We start from the raw sequence: 15,862 nt of genomic DNA, 5'->3' as shown, positions 1-15,862 counted from the left end.
TCGGTATTATGGACCCCCTGGAATGTCTGTAATATGGACCCGGGGTCCATATTACATGCATTTTTATCGGGTCTATTTCTTACAAGAAATAATTTAGGAACTGTAAATTTTTATTTTATTTAATGTATGTGATTTATAATTTATTTCTTAACTCAATAAAATAATATTTTAAATGATGTAGGCCCAAAACAAAATTCATGATAGCATTGATTACGAAAGTAACTTCATGGCTTATCAGAAATGTCATGAATAATATAAACAAGAAGACTCTAATTTTAACATGATGTGTATAAATATAAATAATAAATGCCAGACAATTAAAATTCAACAGTTTTTCACTAGTTTTTTAAAATATTATTAGCTTTCTCTCTGTAAAAGGTTTTTTTTGTAAGTAGAACCATCCTATAAATGAAACTTGAGTTAGTTTGAATATTTTTATCATTTTAAAATGCCTGAAATATGTCCCCCTCAATTTTTATCCTTTTATCTTATTTTCAATGTTTGTTTGAGAACTCTCGCTCATTTTACCAATTTTTTTTTACAGATGCCAAGAAAGTCATTGGACCGTAAACCTAATGCACGCCGAAAAACATGAAATAAGGAGACGATGGCAGCTGCTGTGAGAATGGTGCGAGAAAAGAAGATGGGAGTAAAAAAGGCATCGAAGCATTATGGTGTCCCAAAAACAACTTTGCGAAGGCTTGCTTCTGAAGTTATGAGTGATCCCAAAATTGTTGTAATGAAAAAATTGGGAAGAAAACCGGTGTTTCCTGAGAATATGGAAAAAGACCTGTTACAGTATGTACTGGAAATGGAATCCATATATTTTGGTCTTACAAGACAGGATGTGAGAAGGATGGCCTTCCAACTGGCTGTACGCAACAATATACAGCATCCCTTTCATGATGAGCATGAAGGGAGAGCATGGCTCGATCATTTCCTTCATAGGCACAAAGAAATTTTGTCACTGAGAAAACCCACTAACACATCATATGCTCGAGCAGAGGGTTTTACTCAAGAACAAGTATCTTCATTCTTCGACTTGCTTGAAGACATTTACAAAAAACACAGTTTGATGGCTGAAAGAGTGTGGAATGTGGATGAGACTGGATTCAGTGTTGTGCAAAGCAAAACTCCTAAAGTTATTGGTTGGAAAGGGAAACGTCAGATTGGCGCACTCAGTGCTGCTGAGCGTGGCTCACTTGTTACTGCGATATGCTCTATGAGTGCGGGTGGATCCTTTGTTCCACCAATGCTCATTTTTCCTCGGAAGAACATGAGCGATTTGCTGATGAGGGGTGCTCCACCTGGTGCAATAGGAAGAGCTCACCCTTCAGGATGGGTTCAGGCAAACCTCTTCACTGAATGGCTTCAACACTTCGTTGACAAAACGAAACCCACAAAGGAAAATCCAGTTCTCCTAATCTTGGATGGGCATTACTCACACACAAAAAACCTGGACGTAATCAATTTGGCACGGGACAATCACATTCTCATCCTATCTTTGCCAGCCCACACTACGCACAAACTTCAACCTCTAGACAGAACATTCATGGGGCCATTGAAATCTTACTACAGTGATTTCATTCGACAAGAGCTATTCCATGGAGAGAAATGTCTGGGACCATTTGACATTGCAGGTCTGTTCGGAAAGGCCTACTTAGAATGCACGAGGGCATCTATTGCAGTGAATGGATTCCGAGTGACTGGTATCTGGCCATGTAACCGCAATATTTTTCCAGAATCAGAATTTCTCGCTGCACAACAAGCTGCTGAGATTCTTAATGCACAAAGCCAAACTTCCAGCATCTCTACAGTGTCCAACAATCCACCATACTTAATCTCCATACCCATGCAGTCTTCACCGATTGCATCGACTGCGGCCATTAGCCCTACTTCTCAAGTTGGCAACAAGTCGTCTCTTATTTCACCTAAGGATATTCAGCATCTACCTCGACTCAAACATAAATCAAAATGTGGGAGGAAACCATCATCCGCAAATATAATTACTGGGTCCCCGTATAAAACTGCTTTACAGGTGGCAATTCAAGAAAAAGAAGCGAAGCTGTCGAAAAAAAGAACAGGTCGAGGAAGATGTGTAGGTGTCTGTCAACCTACAACAACTGAGCAGACTCAGACTCAGACTCAACCAACTACGTCTGGTCTTGTCTTTCAGCACCCAAGAACTGTAAAACGAACTAAGAAAAGGAGACTGGCATTTGAAGGATCAAGTTCTGATAGTGACTCTTACGCATCGTGTGCATTAGATGATGCTAAGACAGAGTCACCCCTTGAAGTCCCAGTGGGAGGAAAGGCTCCAGATACAGAAGATTCTCTCTGCATGTTTTGTGAAGGGGCATTTACTGATGACTGCAGGGGAGAATTGTGGGTAAGGTGCGAGATGTGCAACCAATGGGCACACAGTGAATGTGCTGGGGCTGAAAAGGACATTTCCTATATGTGTGATTTTTGTCGCTAAACATTTTATTTAAGTGGACTTTAGATTTTAATTTAGGTATTTAAGTATTTAGGTATTACTATTGTGCCATAGAATTGATTTTGAATGGTCTGTGTTGTCTTAATACAATCTAAATATTATGTCGACTATTAGGGGTCCATATTACCAGCATGTATGGGTCAGTAGGCATTTTCGCACTTTGCGAAACAACTCATGCCAGATCATTTGTAGGTATAAAAAAATTTCATTAAATTCAAGAAATGTTTGTATAATAAGATAATGAAGTTATCCACGCATCAAATAATTGATTGAAGCTGTAAAGTTACAAGTAAATTTTCATAAAACTAAATGGGGGTCCATATTACCATCTTCTCCTCTACTCTCAGCAGATGGGCAATCACCATGCCAATAGTTACAACAGTGGCACAACAGGTCGAGGATTTTAGCGGAGTTTCATTCACCACCTCAGAGCAGTATGTTGATGCCAGAGATGCTAGAGTCCAGCATGATAATGGAGATGTACAGAAGTTTGTGGAGAGGTTTCAATCTCACGATCCTTTTCCAGCAAGCGACTTCATGATGTCCATCAGTACAGGTGTCATGGGAGATTAATCAATAAACTGTCACAGAGCCTTTGAAACTGGGAATTCGTCAATGTTTACCTTTGTGGGACAAAACTTTGACCAAATCAAGTTTGTCAGAAAGAATCGTGTCATGAACATTCAAGGTTTCAAGTCAAAGTTTACCATTCATGGGGAGGATGTACCAGTCAATCCTGAGACTATATTTCACCGTATCGCACTCCTCAAGAAATCTGATGAAGAGCTAAGGGAATTCTTCCAATACAAGCTGGCACCATATCCCCTGTCTCTATTCGATGAGGTTGGAATGAGGAAGGCACCTAAGTCTGTACTTTATGACTTTTTTGATCCTGTAGGAGAAGTTAACCTCGATGGAGCGGCTCACGTCATTGATGGAGGATTTTTATTACACCGAGTGGTATGGAAGAATGGCGATGCCTTTCAATGTATTATCAACAAGTATGTTGATAACTTGAAACGCCACTACAACAGAAAAGCTACCACTGTTGTTTTTGATGGCTACCCCGAAGACCTGCGTACCAAAAGCATCAAATCTGCAGAGCGGCTCCGCAGAATGAAGAGGCACATTGCTTTCGAGGTCATCTTCATGTTAATATAAATATACTAATTTTGTGTAGTATATTATTGTTATCCTGTTTGTGACCAAATTCTGTACCTGAAGTTAAAACAACCATTGTAATTAATGTTGACATTTGGACCAATTGGCTAATTTTTCATTTTTGAATAAGACACTAAAACCTGTAGTTAAAACCAACCATTTACACTGATATTGAAAATTGGTCAAACTTTCAGCTGCTGTAGTTTGGTAACGAATTGTCCAAAAAAATTGTTCTTGGTACCATTCAACGCAGAGATTAATGCTCTATAACTCTTATAAAATGTATTTTTCAAATATTTTGTTTAGTGTGGGAGATAAAAGCAAAAAACCGTATAAACACCCCTTTTGTGGGTACATTTTCACCCCCCACCACTTTTCCACAACTCCCCCGAGGGGGAAAACTTAGGAGAGTCATATTGGGTCACAAATGAAGCCATTGAAACAAAAAAACCGTTTGTAGGAATTATTTCCGAATTGGATGTTTAACGCTACTGGCCTATAAAAGGTTTTATGGAAGAAAAAAATATATTAAAGTGGTGATTAGTTCCAAAGTCATTGAAAAGGTTAAGTAAACATTCAAATAGCCAGATCAATACGATGAAGAAAATAAGTAAAAGAAAACATTTTACGCCACTCCTGCAAGTGAGAGTTTTGATGTGTAATACCTAGGGACTGGAAAAATTCGCAGATTCAATGACCTCCAGGATAGACTCCACGATCCTGTGCATACTCGGGCAAACTTCACCTGTTGATTGGCTACTGACTTGTGAGGCGTCTCAATTGGGGACTCGTGATTCGATATTGCTTTGACTGAGGGTCTATAATTGGCCCACAGTCCTCCACTTTAACAGTGAACCAATAGCAAAAGTTGCATATAAGTATAATTATTTGCATTTTAGCATATCGCGAAATGAATCCGCGAATTTTTCCGGTCTCTAGTAATACCACATCCTTACACAGTTCAAAAACCAACGTCGCAGCGGCCTTGTACCCCTCGCACCAATCATGTCTCACTCTAGAGCATAATAAACCACGAAACAAACCACACAGAATATTAAGTTTTCAACAAAGCATTTAATATTTTCCTAATTCTAACGGGTGCATGAAAAAAATTACACTCTCAACTTGGTTAGAACCGTAGAGTGAGTAGCGAATATTTGTGGCCAACATCTACAACAGTACCTACAACATGTGATACGCTCACTCTACAAATCCGCATAAAAGATACTTACCAATACCAAAAAAATGAGGATGTTTACATGTAATCATAAACATAGAGACAACCTAACATTTACATTAGAACTACTTAAAAAAAAATAAAATGTCTCCTAACACCCAACATCAAAAAACAAGTATCGCAAGCCTGAAAACACCTTAATTTCCATCTGTGTAAATAGGATAAATCTAATGTGTGGCCTACACAGTGAAACAGTATCCAAATTCAAGTACAAAATCACGTAATGACCCTGCAACTTTACTTGCCCTTGGTGATCAATCTGGATGCATTAATTTTTTGCCCCATCAAATGGTTATTAGTCAGCAAAAGGGTTAACACTATTTTTTGCACTCAATTACAAACACATGACGTTATGGCAATCTAAATAAGTTTCTATCCTCGTAATCATTTAATGTCCATGTATTTTTAAAAAAAATTCTTTTAAACATATCAAACTATTTTAATTTTATTTTTTCTTCAATTTAAAAAGTTTATCATTGTAAATAATAAAGTAAAATTAAATTTGAGTTTTAATTACTTAAAGAGTTCAATCAAATATAACAACGAAACACATTTCAAACTGGCGTCGTCTCTTTACCCAGACGTATGCGAGAAGTACCCAGATTCATTTACTTACATTCCCGCATATTAAACTTCCAGTTTTGACAGCCCTCGAGAAGTCACTTACACGAACAAGGATAGTGGGCTTACAAGGAAAACCCACTAAGTCCATAAACCCAAGTTGTGGGGAAAATGGATTTTTAAGTTTGCGTGTTTTTGTGAAAAACAGTACACACGTTTAATTGGTACGATTCTTTAGTGTAATACTGTAATGTATAATACTGTTAAGAAAGTTCACATAAAATTATGGACACATACCTGACTAGCTGCCAAAATAAAAACCTGAGGTGGATCATTAAGAGGCGCAGTGGTCGAGCAGTTAGAACACTCACCTCCAACCAAGGCGACCAGGGTAGGATTCTCGACGGGGTCGAACCCGAATTTTCACAAGTTGGAAACATGGCGGACGTTTCCATGGCCTGTGGGTTTTCTCGGGGCACTCCCGTTTCCACCACTAATCCATTCCGTCACTGCGCCACACCCCATCTCATCTCATCTCAGGCATTCTCCAGGCTGGCCTCACTTTTGTGATCATCGGGGGGATGTAATAAGTGTGTTGGTGTGCTAAATGAACCTTTATAATAGCGAGATTATCCTGGAATACATTTTGTACACGTTAAAGGTCATATACCACGTCAGCTAGAATGCGTTGAAACTAGTTTCTATCCTAGTGAAGGGCATCGTTTATTAAAACTGTTTCCTATTTGTTTCCATACTGGGATTCGGTTTGGACACGTTCTGGAATATGGCCCGTGAGTTAGATTACAGTGGTGTCCCAACCAGGCAGTGCTTATTCGCTACCTTGCCCGAACGTCTTGGAATACCGCCCCTTGGCGGACCTTCCTTGCACGCCCAGGACACGCTCTGCGATCGGAGCTGCGGCGGGGAGGTCCAAGCACTCACCTGGAACAGGAGGCTGGCGTACAGCAAGGTGCCGTCGCCCCCCAGGCAGATGATGAAGTCTATCTTGTCCGTCAGATCGTCCTTCCCGTCGCGGAACGTCATCAGCCTGTCCTTGACGACGGTGAAGCCGGAGTTGGCAAGCAGCAGGGGGTCGTCCATCACGGACTGCTCCACGAACACAACCATGTTCTTCTCCTGCAGGACACACATGCGTCGATCTCCTGGAGTTTTGACTGCCCTCGGCACGTTCTACAATGGCATGGAAACGGTGACTGAGTTGACGGACCCGCACGGATTAGCTCCGCAATGCTGAGCTCTTCCGCTTACGTTCCCTGTGCGACCAACAGAAACTTGGCTGAGGCGGTGGCTTTGTTTATGTTATAAATACGTTAAAAATAGTTTGAAGGACAATAATATCTAGTGTTCTGTTATTACTACGTGGATTATTTTCATTATATGTGTAAATCGTGCCCGTACAATGATGAAATGTAATCTCATTGGTTTGCCATTTGTTACGTTTCTGTTTGAACTGTTCCGGGAGATCCATCTCCATTTCCGTGCCATTGTAGAACGGCCCTTATAGCCTCGACTTCCTGCCAGCTGTATGTCACCACAGCGCAACGTATAACGCTCAGAGCGTTATGTAAAGTACACTGATCAGTTGTTGGGAGTGGTGTAATTGCACTGCTATTTGGCAAAATGTTTTTTCCACTTGCACTTCAATGTGGCGAGGTCTTGTGGCTGCGGATACGTCAAATGCACTATACACACGTTATTTTGAAGTCTCTAAACACTACTGGAAGCTGGATTTTCAGATTTATATAAATTTGAAAACACACATTTTACTGTACTACATCCACACTACACCGCTTCGAATCGCGATAATATTTCAGTTATTTGCACGAAAAAAAAAATATGGCAGTAGTGCCGTTAGAGATGACGTAGATCTACAACAGTCTGTGAGGTTTCAATTTTAATCTGCGTGGTGGCATCGCACCCTAAGAGTTTTATTTTATTTTGGTTTCACTTCTCGTCAAACAGGGAGTTCGTTAGTCACCGACCTACGCAACATAATTCTGGGAAACTGAGGAACCGTAACCTACTGTAAAGAAACATCCAAGCATTTGTCACGAGTTATTTCAGGGAAACTCATTGAAAAGGATCTCCCACATTCGCGCAGTCGTGTCTGAAGTGTCGGTGCAGATGCGAATATGGAATTCGATTGGTTCACGTGAACTACGACGTCAGGTGTTCTTGTTACAGTCGCGCGGAGCGGATCTGTCTGACCAGAGCTGGCGAACTTCCGAGGTCAGACAGACCATCTGCAACTAACATCGTGAACAATATTAGCCAATAAGAAGCACGAATAGTACTAACAAAGTGTAAGATAGCGGGAAAAAATTATTTTAGAACAAACATTTTAATGTAAAATTTTTATAATTTCATCTTGGGCACCAATTTCCGTTAAGTTACTCGAAACGGAAAAAAAAGTAAGCCAGATTTACAACAGATGCTGGAGGCTGGAGGCTAGAGGCTGGAGGCTAGAGACCGGAGGCTGGGTGCTGGAGGTTCGGTGTTGGAGGCTGGGGGCTGGGGGCTGGAGGTTGGGGACTGGAGGTTGGGGACTGGAGGTTGGGGGCTGGAGGCTGGGGGCTGGAGGCTGGAGGTTGGGGGCTGGAGGTTGGGGGCTGGAGGCTGGGGGCTGGAGGCTGGAGGTTGGTGACTGGAGGCTGGAGGTTGGGGACTGGGGGCTGGAGGCCGGAGGTTGGGGACTGGGGGCTGGAGGCCGGAGACAGGAGGCTGGAGACACTCACCTCGATGAGCCACTTGACGAGCTCCGTGAAGGGCTGCAGCACGGACACGTCGCGCACCTTCTTGATCACGAGAACTGTGAGCGGCGGCTTGTACCAGGTGAGTCGCTGGCTGGCCGGGTCCTGGATGGTCCTGGCAACACGACGACCCCCGTCAGCGACCTCGGCCTCTGTCGCGATCACATCGCTTCACGACGGCAAGACGGCACGACGCCAGCAGACTATCGCCTATTGTGAATACTACCGCACGATAACAACAAATAAACCATTGCACATTACATGTTTCTTGCTGTTACATGCGCACCATCAATGCTGGCAGGTTTTTGATGAGTAACATCTTAGCTCTCGGTATACGGCATTTGGTAGGAGAAACTTCGTGAATGGAACGGAAATGTGTAACCACGGTACCGCCATCCGTGGCGGATGGCGCGATTCAAAGTTCACAAAGCCAAAGGGAAACGATGGTATTAACTATCTAATAATGAATTTTAACAAGATGGGCAATATTTTAATACAATTCCTTGTCGAAAATCAAACCATACCCGGGATTTGATATATTTTTTAAAACAGTTTCATTATATAGTTTAAAATATCGCTCTGCAAATCGAATGATTCGATAGTCAACATATTTTAGCAGCGGGTGCGGAAATTATGCGAGATTCGCGTCCAGAAATGTACTTGAAAACCCATTTGCGTATTTTAAAGACTTCTTCATTAAATTTAGTGTCAGAGTTTCGTATTATAAGTGTATTTGTAACATGAGAACACACAAATTTTCTCGTTATGGATGTTAAATGTTACATATTTTTGGCGGGTAGGTACTGAAAGATTGTTCACTTTTATTTTTAAATATATAAATATTTTTGAGTGAATATTTTGGTTAGTTTAAATTTAATATTCAGTTGTAAATATCACAGAGCGTAAAAACTTTTCAAAGATTTCACAGATAAATTAAGTAAAAAAAAACCTTAAAAAAACAAGAATAATAGTTTTTCCAATGCATCTTTTTAAAAACAACATTCTGACACGCATTTCTAATCGGGAACTTAATCGCGTCCGACATTTTTGTCGCTCTGACGTAACAGATGCGTCGAACGTGATCGGTTAGAAATATTCGCGTCGCCGTCGTCTTGCCGTGTGATTCCAGCACCAGGCATTGTTAGCGCGGTCGCTCCAATGTCTCGCGACACGCGTCGCTCTCACAGAACAACACAAGCCACACACTCGCCGGCAGGACTCTAGATGGTATCAACCAGGGGCGGCTCTGCGACAGGGCAGGCCCAGGCCCCCGTGAATATCAACATCTCTTAAGCTAAATGAGTAAAACCATCACAAAAAAATTTTAAGTTCCTGGTTGGCCTTAAAAACCATTTTTTTTTCAGAGAGTATTTTTATAATTCTATACCCACCCCCTCCCTACAGGCCCCGAGGTAAGGCCACTCCCCAAAATATTATGCCCCCGAAAATTCCAGGGCCGACAATGGTAGTAACAGGTTTAAAGACAAAGTTTATAGAAATAACTGACAATCACATGCCAACAACAGCTACATAAAAGGTATGTATCTAATAGGTGGGTGTAATTAGAGCAAAAAATAATAATAATTAAGTGTACATCCCGCTAAATTTGAAGTAATTAACTGTCGAAATTCCTGATGGAATGAACAAATAGCCACAAACGTTTATGCAGACAAGCCTCATCAAGAATACTGATGTCGGCGATCTGAATAACCAAGGTCACCGAGTAGTTGTCTTTCCAAAACATTGCGTTCACGATTTAAATCCTCGGCCGTCATATATGGGCCATTTTTAAATTCGATACTGTGTCAAGTAAATGTGGAACGTCAAAACAGAATGGCATAGTAGCATGAACACGAACATTTATATAGGAGTCTCAATAAAAGAAAATCAGTACTGCATTATTATATAAACATATTTCATTAAGAAAAAAATTGCTAACTTTTTAAAATGTATCTTATTGATACTTTGTACCGTGATAGTGATAGCAATACCAAGGCCTTGAACTAGTAAACTAAAATAAGGCTGTCCTTGAACCGTGTGTTACCAAGATAAGTTGTACATCCATGGTTAGTCACTGAGAAAATGCAAAATAGCAGTATTCTATTGATAACATGCTTAATTTTTTTAAATTAGTTAAAAATTTGAAACTGGCACATTTTATACTTGAGCTAAATATTTTGTCAACTCTTGGATGCTACTACTGGCGGTTTTTTCATGTTTACCGGCTCTTGTTTATATTGTCTGGACTTGTCGTGAAATATTACGAGGGAAATCCTATAGTTCACAGGGATGAAAGCCACGACCAGAACAGTTCCAAAGTTTACCGAAGTAAAAGGTTGGGTTCTAATAACTAAAATGAAAGGTTGGTTAGGTTAGGTTAGCGTTACTTAATACTTTATGGCCGTAAAACTGATATTTACGCATGAGAAGCGGGAAAAATGGGAAGGGGTAAATGATTTGAAAATGCGGAGAAAGCACTGATTGTTTCCCTGCATGTTGTTTTCAAAACAAAATGTAAACGCCATTGTCTTTACACTTGAATTTGGAGCTAACAAGTGTGTGATTATAAACAGAGTTTACATATGGCGTTAGTCACTATAAGAAAAGACCTAGTTCATAAGAACTGTAAATGAGAATTTTTACGACATTTGAAAACCACCCTTTGATTCTTTGTGCTTGAATATGGAGTCAACAAACTGCACCATTATTTGAAATTTTTCAAATAAAAGTAAAAGTGAACTTCACTTACAATAACTGCGTTGAACAACTACTATAAGCAAATTACACTTTTTTTTTACTCTTCTAAAAGTAACAAGAGCCGCTACTGGTACTAGCTTAAGAATGAAACGCAATCCTACGTTGGGTTAGCTTACAGAATGGCTTGATGTTTCACCAACATTCTGCTTAAGAGTCTCTAAACTAATTTCCAACAGTCTTCAATGAGAAAAAAATAAGAGATGCAGTAACCATAGGAACCATGCACTCATTACCGAATACTAATATCATTTTAGTTTAATTAAAAACACTATCCAGAAAAAAAGTTTAAAACAAAGTAGGACTTATGAAAATATTAAAAAAATACTCCTCCATTATCTCTTTTATTTTTCCGAGAGAGCCTAATGAGTGTTAAGAGAAGGCTTAGTTCCTGCTAATTTGAAGAACTGTAAACCAGTTATTCCAGGATCACAAAACTCTACAATTGGAACATTAAAAATAAGACTTTGATGTTCATGGAGATGCGGTGGACATATTTTCTTATACCGCAGAGGCGTGAGTGATATATATATATATATATATATTTATATATATATATATATATATTTATATATAACACACTTACTTAACAAAAAACTCTTTACACTGACAGATAAATCACAGTTAAACCGGTGGGTCTGGTAGAATGCAGTTTTGTTGGAGTTCCTTATATAACGCAGATGGTGAACACTAAGAAATGACTTTTTTTAATTCATCCCCTAAGGAGGGTAAATAGGGGATGGCAGGAGGTCATTTTTGTTAGAAATATGGATATTGGTGTTTTTATTCTGTTTGACAAATAAAAGTGAATAGTATCAGCGTTTTTGGTAATTAATTCATAAAAAAATGGATCAAATACTTTCGCATCGGGCACACGGGTAGTATGTGTATGTGTATATATAAATAAGTATATATGTGTATATATGAACCTGTGCTTAGCGTCTAATTGAAAGACGATTGGCAAAGAGGCAACGAAGCAGAGACATTGAAAAATAGTTTCCCATGCCCATAGAAGCAAACATAATGGTCCCTGGAAAATAAGAAAACTGAATTCAGGACGACAGACCAGGATTCGAACCCAGGTAATCTGGGAGGCGATGTCAGTGCCCCTTTGCTCCATTTCACAGAAATTTTTTTTTTGCCAGTTTTGAAACAAAATATATATTCTGAGATTCTATTTAAACATTTTAATCGAGATACAGTAGTAAAGAGACCAAATATGAGTGAGCTGATAAATCATGTTAAAGGCCACACTAATGAATGTTTATTATGAAACTGACGATATCACTAATTACAATGAATACCTAATTAACCATCTCAACTACACACATACTATATTTTCTCACTTATACTTTCAGGAATGCTAATGATCGAATTTGAGTTAATCTATCCTATAAAATGTATTATTAAAAATCAACGTATACATAAAAGTTTTGCACATCAATCAACCGTAACATTCTAAAATAAATTAAATTTAAATATGAAATCTACATTAAATATGTATCGAATTCTTAAAAACAATTGAAAACAACGTTAATAAGAGAAATATTTACACAAAAACACTAAAATATACTAATGCTATACAAATACATGAAAATCAAGAATTTTCTATTAAATCTGTACTTATCGCGCAGATACTGCATAAAAATAAGCATAGCCAGCTCATGCATTCTTAGAATAAAAATCTATTATTTACTGCACTAAATAAGCTACCACTATTTTTTAATATAATCATCTGAAAAATACTGTACCATTGTCAACATGGCAGATTACTGGAACAGGCAAGACATATTCGTGAATTAGCATTTATATATAGCAAACATTTCCAAGCTTCTAACTTTTCTCAAATAATCAATTATAGTGCATCGTAATACATAATTATTTTGAACAACTGATGCTGGTGTACTAACTGGCAATAAAAGCCTGTTTTCATTTCATTCAACAACTTTTAAGATTGATAGTATTCAAACTAAATGGGGAAATACAGAAAATGCATTAGTAATCCATTACTAACTGTGATACTGCACACACACTGGATTTATATTTGATAGTAAAACAACGTGTTTTAAATATGTAAACTGCACATGTCGCCATCAATTTATTTGAAGATATTGCTTTCCTATAGCATACAGCTTATGATTCATCCGTGTATGCCTGAACGATGAAATATATTAAAAGTAAATTCTAGCCATTTCAAATTGAACTTCAGGAACAATACCTTTTTTTGTAAATCACAAATTTTCACTGGTGCAGAAAAATCCATACACGTTTTCAACTGAGAAAGAATACACAGGTTGAGTTCCAGCGTACGAGGCCATAACACAAGCTACAGAGGAGACCAGTTCACAGATGATACATACATTATAGGCTGAATGAATAAATAATCCCTCCCCCCCCCCCGGGTCCCAATAAGGTCATTTTTGTTACACACACCAAAACCCTTCAAAACCATATTTATATCTATGTCCTTTGTACAACCAATTTACAATATACTTTAACTTCTTTTAAAACACAATAACCATAGTCTTTGGTATTAAAACATATTTCCAGAGGAGTCGAAACATGAAAATATACAGGCTGAGTCGGAATTCGCATGCGGGCTCATCACGTCAAAATAAGTTGAAAACAAAGTAGGTACTACCGGTACTACTAACGGTCTGAAGTACTTCCCAAGGCCTTTGAAGTTGGAGCTTAACAACATTTTTAATTGTAAAAAATAAAAACGTATTTAAGATAGAACACTTACCGTCTGGATTATGTTCTACAATCCCCTGTGCACTTCTGTCACTGTAGCAAAATTATTTCTTTGAAACAACTTGGGGGGGGGGGGGGGGGGGGGAGAAGTAAATACGCCACAAAAAAAAACTAAAGGTGTAAACTATATTATTTCAATGAAATAATTTTTCTACAGCGTCAAAATTCGCGGTGGTTGCGGAACTTTGTTCAATCAAACATAATCCTGACGCTCGGTGTTCTATTTTAATACTTTACTATTTACAAGGGGGAAAAAATGTTCCGTTCCAACTTCAAGCAGCCTTGGAAATCATTCTAGACCGTAAGCAGTACATATGTTTTCAACTAATGTTGTAGTGATGAACCTTGGACTCACGTGTAAAGTACAAACGTAATGCGGTTCAGTAATATTTTCAGACGGAGCCACTAGAGTTGATACCGACACACTAGTAATTACAGTGAAAAGGTCTATAGTCCGGCACTTCGGGTCCACCGTGCCGAACTGGCGATTTTGTACAATTATCGAACGTCAATTGCAGTTTTAACAGGAATATCACGTGTACAAACGAGAACAGCAGCCTGCCGGGGAACAGGAATTACACTACTGATTGAGAGCCGACAGTGATGATAACCCCTGCGCGAAATATAACTGCTGGCAACGCTGTAGAGCGACTGCAGCCAAGGTCAACAGCCGAAATTCACAAAAAAAAAAAAAAAAAAAAAACTATGCTCCACTTCACAACTTTCCAGAAGACTAATAAAGTTAAAAATAATAATAATTAACAATTTGAAAGTACATAACCTAATCAATGAAGAACATGTTAATATTATTTTGAGAGATAAAAATACATTATCACGGATTTATGCTGTTCATGACAGATAAAAAAAGCCGTACAAAGAAAGCAAAGATAAACTAAAATATGGTAAAGATATTAGTCTGATAAATTAGACACATATATTTGGTACAAATTAATTCGGATGAGCGCTGGCCCTATATTTTATGCACTACTATGAAATTCTGCAGCCAGAAACCCTACTTAAAATTGTTATGGAAAACAGACTTTGAAAATTCCGGCAAAATGTTAATATAATTAAGGGGTCGGGGTGGAGATGGTAGATAGGAACCAAACTATGTTGTAATGTTTCAACTGTTTTTATTCCAGAGCAATTTATCATTTGATACCGAGAATTCTCTTTTAATCAGAGCTCACACAACGTAACACAGAAATTAATTGTAATATTACAATGTAGTAATTCCCAAATATGAAATGTAGATACTAAACGCCAGGGTCGTACGCGATGAGGAGGAGGGGGATATATAACCCCCCCCAAAAAAATCTTTTTAAATCTGTTATTCCCACCAACAAAATGGAAGAATTTAAAAACAAACAGCGGGTAAAGTGATTTTATTCCCACCCCCTTCTCTACGCTCCCGCTAAACGCCAGCGACTTCACAAAATAATTATTAACTTCCGTTAACCCATTAAATTATATGCTATATTTACACAAAGGAAAATTACGAAAATCAAACAATACAAAATTTTTAAGCAAAAAAAAAATGCTGAAAAGATGGCGTATTTCGGTTGCAAGCTCTCTCTCTCTCTCGCTCTCTCTCTCTCCCCCCCCCCCCCCCCCTCATTATGTTGTGGTTAACACGTGTACAAGGTCCTCAAAACAGGGAAGGATTGATTGACGGGAGGGGATGGAAGAACAACCTACAGCTAGCGAGAAAAGTTGGCAGCAATGTAACATGTTTACCAGCGAGCAGAAGAGCAGTCCCTCTGGATCAGCATCGCGGGCGACACAGAGGGGGGGAAGCGCCCCCGAGTCTTGTCAGCCCACAGTGTTGACCGCGGCACCGAACACTTCCACACACTGACTCGCCCGATGCTCGGTGCGTTATCAGCGCAGCCGGCGGCTAGCGTGACGTCACAGCGCGCTTCCCCTACCTCCTCCCTCCTCCCCCCTCTCCCCACTCCCTCTAACGTTACACAGCGACTTTTTCCCTCGGCGCGGACTCTTCCGGAGCGACCAAGCTAGAGGGCAGCGGGGGGTTCCCGCCGACAGCTGCGAGCGGAGTTACCGCGCTTCCGACGGAACTTACGAGCGGCTGACGGGAAGCGCACGATTCACTCACCTCCGAACAGT

General features: G+C 39.4%; 1 protein-coding gene across 16 annotated transcripts in view; it reads right to left on the bottom strand.

Moving 5' to 3' along the window:
* The window catches only part of LOC134542726 (NAD kinase-like), a 238,143-nt gene that overhangs the window by 23,878 nt on the left and 198,403 nt on the right, over positions 1-15,862 (bottom strand). For 14 of the 16 annotated variants that reach the window (XM_063387206.1, XM_063387205.1, XM_063387201.1 and 11 more), the window contains 2 exons: positions 8,213-8,342; positions 6,399-6,593 (listed from right to left, as the gene is read on the bottom strand). In XM_063387206.1, the coding sequence (XP_063243276.1) occupies positions 6,399-6,593; positions 8,213-8,342 (325 nt within the window). Of the gene's footprint in view, positions 1-6,398; positions 6,594-8,212; positions 8,343-15,472; positions 15,617-15,862 lie in introns of those variants that run through there. The other 2 variants (XM_063387217.1, XM_063387216.1) reach the window with 2 other exon arrangements.

The sequence above is a fragment of the Bacillus rossius genome, assembly GCF_032445375.1.
Source record: "Bacillus rossius redtenbacheri isolate Brsri chromosome 9 unlocalized genomic scaffold, Brsri_v3 Brsri_v3_scf9_1, whole genome shotgun sequence".
Classification (NCBI taxonomy): Eukaryota; Metazoa; Arthropoda; class Insecta; order Phasmatodea; family Bacillidae; genus Bacillus; species Bacillus rossius.
Note: the sequence above shows the minus strand (reverse complement) of the source record. Positions and strands in the feature narration are given on the sequence as shown.